This window comes from Hippocampus comes, unplaced genomic scaffold, assembly GCF_001891065.2.
Source record: "Hippocampus comes isolate QL1 unplaced genomic scaffold, H_comes_QL1_v1.1 scaffold388, whole genome shotgun sequence".
Lineage (NCBI taxonomy): Eukaryota > Metazoa > Chordata > Actinopteri > Syngnathiformes > Syngnathidae > Hippocampus > Hippocampus comes.
The window spans coordinates 272,640-277,233 of NW_017804840.1; the positions used below are offsets into that span (position 1 = coordinate 272,640).

General features: G+C 40.8%; 1 protein-coding gene across 2 annotated transcripts in view; it reads left to right on the forward strand.

Annotated features, from left to right (window-relative positions):
- dicer1 (dicer 1, ribonuclease type III) overlaps positions 1-4,205 on the forward strand; it is a 103,479-nt gene extending 99,274 nt beyond the window's left edge. The window contains exon 29 of one of the 2 annotated variants that reach the window (XM_019869994.1): positions 2,104-4,205. In XM_019869994.1, the coding sequence (XP_019725553.1) occupies positions 2,104-2,269 (166 nt within the window). In that variant the 3' untranslated portion in view covers positions 2,270-4,205. The remainder of the gene's footprint in view (positions 1-2,103) is intronic. The other variant, XM_019870003.1, reaches the window with a different exon arrangement.
- Positions 4,206-4,594: the final 389 nt, after the last annotated feature.

The following is a 4,594-nucleotide window of genomic DNA, read 5'->3' on the forward strand; positions in this document are numbered from 1 at the left end:
GTTTGGAGCCGCGCAACATCGGGCCTAAAGCTGCCAACGATGATCATTTTTAAGCGGCTGACGATAGAAATAATTTTATATATCTTTTCCCATTTATATGATTTGCATTATTCTATTTAAAGCCGAGTGGGCTGCAGTATTTCTCCTCATAATTACGCAAATGTGCATCAAGATCTCTTTGTCTGGCCTCTTATGTGTGTTAGCGTAATTTCGTTGTACAAATGCATTTATCATGCTTGACTCCTCGGTCATACTAAAAACAAGCGGCCACAAGAGAACACATTTTACCTGTGTTTTGAGCTGCGCAGCATCCCGATGCTAAAGCGGCCACCGATGATCATTTTTAAGCGGCTGACTATAGAAATAATTTCATATGTCTTTTCCCATTTATATGATTTGCATTATTCTATTTAAAGCCGAGTGGGCTGCAGTATTTCTCCTCATAATTACGCAAATGTGCATCAAGATCTCTTTGTCTGGCCTCTTATGTGTGTTAGCGTAATTTCGTTGTACAAATGCATTTATCATGCTCATAAAAATATGGAGATTATTTTAACCTTAAGAAATTGTTGCGTTTTTTTCTGCGGGGGTTCAGCGGGGGACCGCGTCCATGGCCTCACCCGGAGGCGCTACAGGTGGCAGGGACGCAGAAGCAAACCTCTGCCTACTCATTGGCCAGCGGTTTATAGTATGGTGTGGCGCATATAATTACAAAATTGATTTTTCTTCATAAATCTGAGCATGCGGCTCTTAATCAGGTGCGGTCTGTAGCCCGGAATTTACGGTACATGAATTTGTTGAGCCAGTTTTTGTGTCAGGTATTGAATAAGTCAATAAACCCTTGCTCGTAAAACTTGTCAGCAAGTTGACCTGCCCTCCAGCGCCACCATCAGGTGAAACTTTTAAATTATCATAAAAAAATTTGGTACAAATCTGACATTTTCTGACAACATGACTAGCCACAAGAGGATTCAACCTTATTGGTTTTGGGGATGCAATGACCTTTCCTTTTACCCCACCATCAGGGCAAAAATTCAATTTTAGAGTTCGGGTTGTGAAAATCTTTCATCCAAATCTTTTCTAATTTGGGATGTGCATTCATGACTCTTTATTAATGTTGGGAACCTCCTCTCCCCACCCCACCCTATCTCCTCACAAACATGTTTATTACTGTAATTTCTGGACTATAAACCACTACTTTTGTCAAATGCTTTCATCCCTGCAGCTTATTTGATGGTGTGCCCTGTTATAAGGCACTATTTTGAAAGAAAAGTTCAGGTTAAGTTATTAAACGTTGAAACCTCTTGCTGTGTACCTTCTTTCTTTGTAAATTTCTCATGTTACAATGTGGGCACCTGCGGCTTATAGACAGGTGCGGCTTATGTGTATACAAAATGTTTCTTCCTTTAAATTTGGGTGCGGCTTATAATCAGGTGCGCTCTTTTAATAACATACCTTAACTTTTCTTTCTAAATAGTGCCTGTAATGCGGCAGTAAAATTGCACGGCTGGTTAAAAAAAAAAAAAAAACTCACTATTCGCCGAGTCATGCTTATTTCTATGAAAAAATCCTCGCTTGCCGTAACGCTCAGTCAACCATTCATTCATTTGGCTTTCTACCATCCACACTTTTGTATCAACTTTCACGACAATGTCTTTCGGGAGGGGTTTTTTGGCAGGTGAAATGCCCGCTCTCATGGCCGGTTGTTTTCAGTGTGACAGATGATAGCGTCTTCCTCGACACGTGTAAATCAACTTGTCACACTCTTACCTTTTCTGCTCTAGCGCTCCCTGGCGGCCGTTCGAAAAATCTTTATATAGGCCGCTTCATTAAATAAGCCACACAGTTGAAAGTGTGTGACAAAAATGGCAACTTATAGTCTGGAAATGTTGGCATTGTGAGTTGATCTATCATTAATTGAGTCAGTATGAAATGGTGCTGTGCAATCTATTTTTGACTGCCTATTTGCTACTTTCTATGGTACTTTTAAAATCCCGAAAATGAAGTAATGTTTGTGTCAAATTTGTTTTGATTTGAAAAACACGCCTGTATGTCATTTTTATGGTGTCCCGAGTGTGAAAAACTGTCCTTTTGTGTGTGCAGCCCCGCGGAGAGAACTTATGACGGAAAGGTCCGGGTGACCGTAGAAGTCGTCGGAAAGGGCAAGTTCAAAGGAGTTGGACGCAGCTACCGTATTGCCAAGTCAGCAGCAGCCCGACGAGCTCTGCGCAGCCTCAAAGCCAATCAACCTCAGGTCCAAAACAACTGAGCTCCTCTCAGCGTGAATCACCTCGGTGTTGACGCTCCTGGAGAAAAAAAAGCAGTATTTGCTATCCAACACAACAAACATGCTAAGTATGCCCAGTATGTTATACGAAATGATGAACATCTGAGGCAGCCAGGGAACACTGTGTGGAGATGCACCAGAAGAAGCAGACTGGTTCTTTTTTGTTGTTTTTTTTTGGGCAACAGATTTCACATCTGACCTTTTTCGTTCTTTTTGCGCAAACACAATCTTTGTTTTTCTGTCTTCGCTTTTGTGTACTGTATTTACGAGTGCTTTATTAACATTAAGCAAAGTGTTCAAATGGTCAGGTTGCAATATCTATCACTTTTACCCTTCCCCTCAGTAATTAAGATGAGGCTAATGCCTGTTTTGTTGTCACTTTGTACATAGTTCCATAAAAGTGTAAATCAATGAACATAGCTAGGAGGAATACAAAAAAGAATGCTTAGCTCCTCAACCTGTGCACTAATGCCAGTAAGTTTGAAACTGTTCAAGAAATGCAAGCAGCAGACGTAGCAACCGGATTCCACTGGAGAGAAAACGCATACACACTTGTGTTGCTGTCGGAGAATTGTCTTAAAATTGTATTTTGTAATCATTCTCAGACTTAGTCATTTGGGTTCTGTATCCTGAGAAATGTGCCGTCAACGTTGACACCAAAATTATATCGAGATAGAAAGTACGTATAAAAATCTCAAATTATGTTTTTGGAACGTAGAGGCTGAGGCTCACTCGTATATTCTTCAAAATAGACAGGAATGTAAACATTCCCACTTTACTGTAACTTAAATTAGTTATAAACCGCCATTGGGTTGCATGTTGTTATCTAAAACTGTATGAATTTGATTTCCTCTGTGAGTGTTTTACCTCTTTTGTATATGACAGTGAGATTAAATGTTTTGGCATTACGTTCGTTATTGGGTTCACCGCTAAATACATCTATGTACTAATAGATCAACTATTCATTCTTGTGCTCTGATGTGGTGGTCCCCAAACACCCGGGCCGTGGGTCGCTATGGCAGGTCGCACAGATAAGAGAAAAAAAGAAAACGGACTGGACTTCTAATTTACCTATTATGAGGGCTGACAAATATTTATCACCCCAAAAAAAGACGTTACGTGGCGCATTGTTTCCAGAAGTAAATATGGTCCACGTGTCAGGGCTCATTTTATCATCTCAGATCGCCTGAGTAGCAAGGCGGGAGAAGGTAGAAATATTTTGTCGATAGGAGGCAACGCTCCTCGAGCTCCTCGTTTCATGGTAACATCCATTTTAAGATGTCACATCATTGCCACTGTTAATGATTGAAACGTCTGCATGGCTGAATTATTACTGTCACCACAAATGTCCACTTTATGCTTCATGTTTCACGTGGGATTAAATTGAAGTCAATTGTATAGACAGCAACTGTTTCTCAAAACAATTTTGGGGACTCACTTACGATATCTGCCCGAGCGGAGTGCATATTGGATACTGGGCTTCTGATGAGGTATATAAAGAGGATCCGTGTGGATGAGCGTTCATACTGCTGACACATTGCATCCATGTCTGATTTATATCCACACGCGAAAGAGACCCAGGTCGTATTTGAGAAAATCGGAATGGTACTGATGAGTTGGGGGGACACCAGATGTATTTGGAAAACTTTCTTTGCACTGGGGGAAAGATCCAGTGAGGATTCATCATGAAAGCCTTTGCCCATGAAGAAAAAAAAAATCCTTGAAATATGGATTTGTCACGACAGGTGATTCCCACACACCGAGCCCCCTCTGCACAAATTTACGGCAGGCGACTCTCCAATTGGTCAATGACGCCTTCAAAATCGATTGGTCAGCAAATGGACCTGTAAGTGCCTTTAGATTCTCATACTTGGTGGCAAAACGCATTGCAAAGCAAAGCAAAAAAAAAAAAAAAAAAGGCATTCCATCTTGGTCAAAAACGTTTGTTGTTCTAGCATTGCAAATCCACTGCCTGCCTCAAACAATATGAACTCCTATGAAGCGGTCCAGGGCGGCGAACATGTTGGGGACCACTTCTATAATGGCTTTCAACAAAATCATTCGGGTTTCAATGATCTGTACATTATGCTGCAGAACTTTGACACACATTTTCAATAGGTTGTATGACAAAAAGACAAATGTATTCCGACATGAAAGTGTTCACTTCCACTACATCCTCGACAAATCCTTAAAGCCGCTTTGACAGCATGAGGTTCAAGTTAATCATGGGAAATAAGAAGATCGGCCATTTTTTTCTTGATTTCTCTTCACAGATCGTACGTATTATTGCAGTCTGTCTTATTGTCA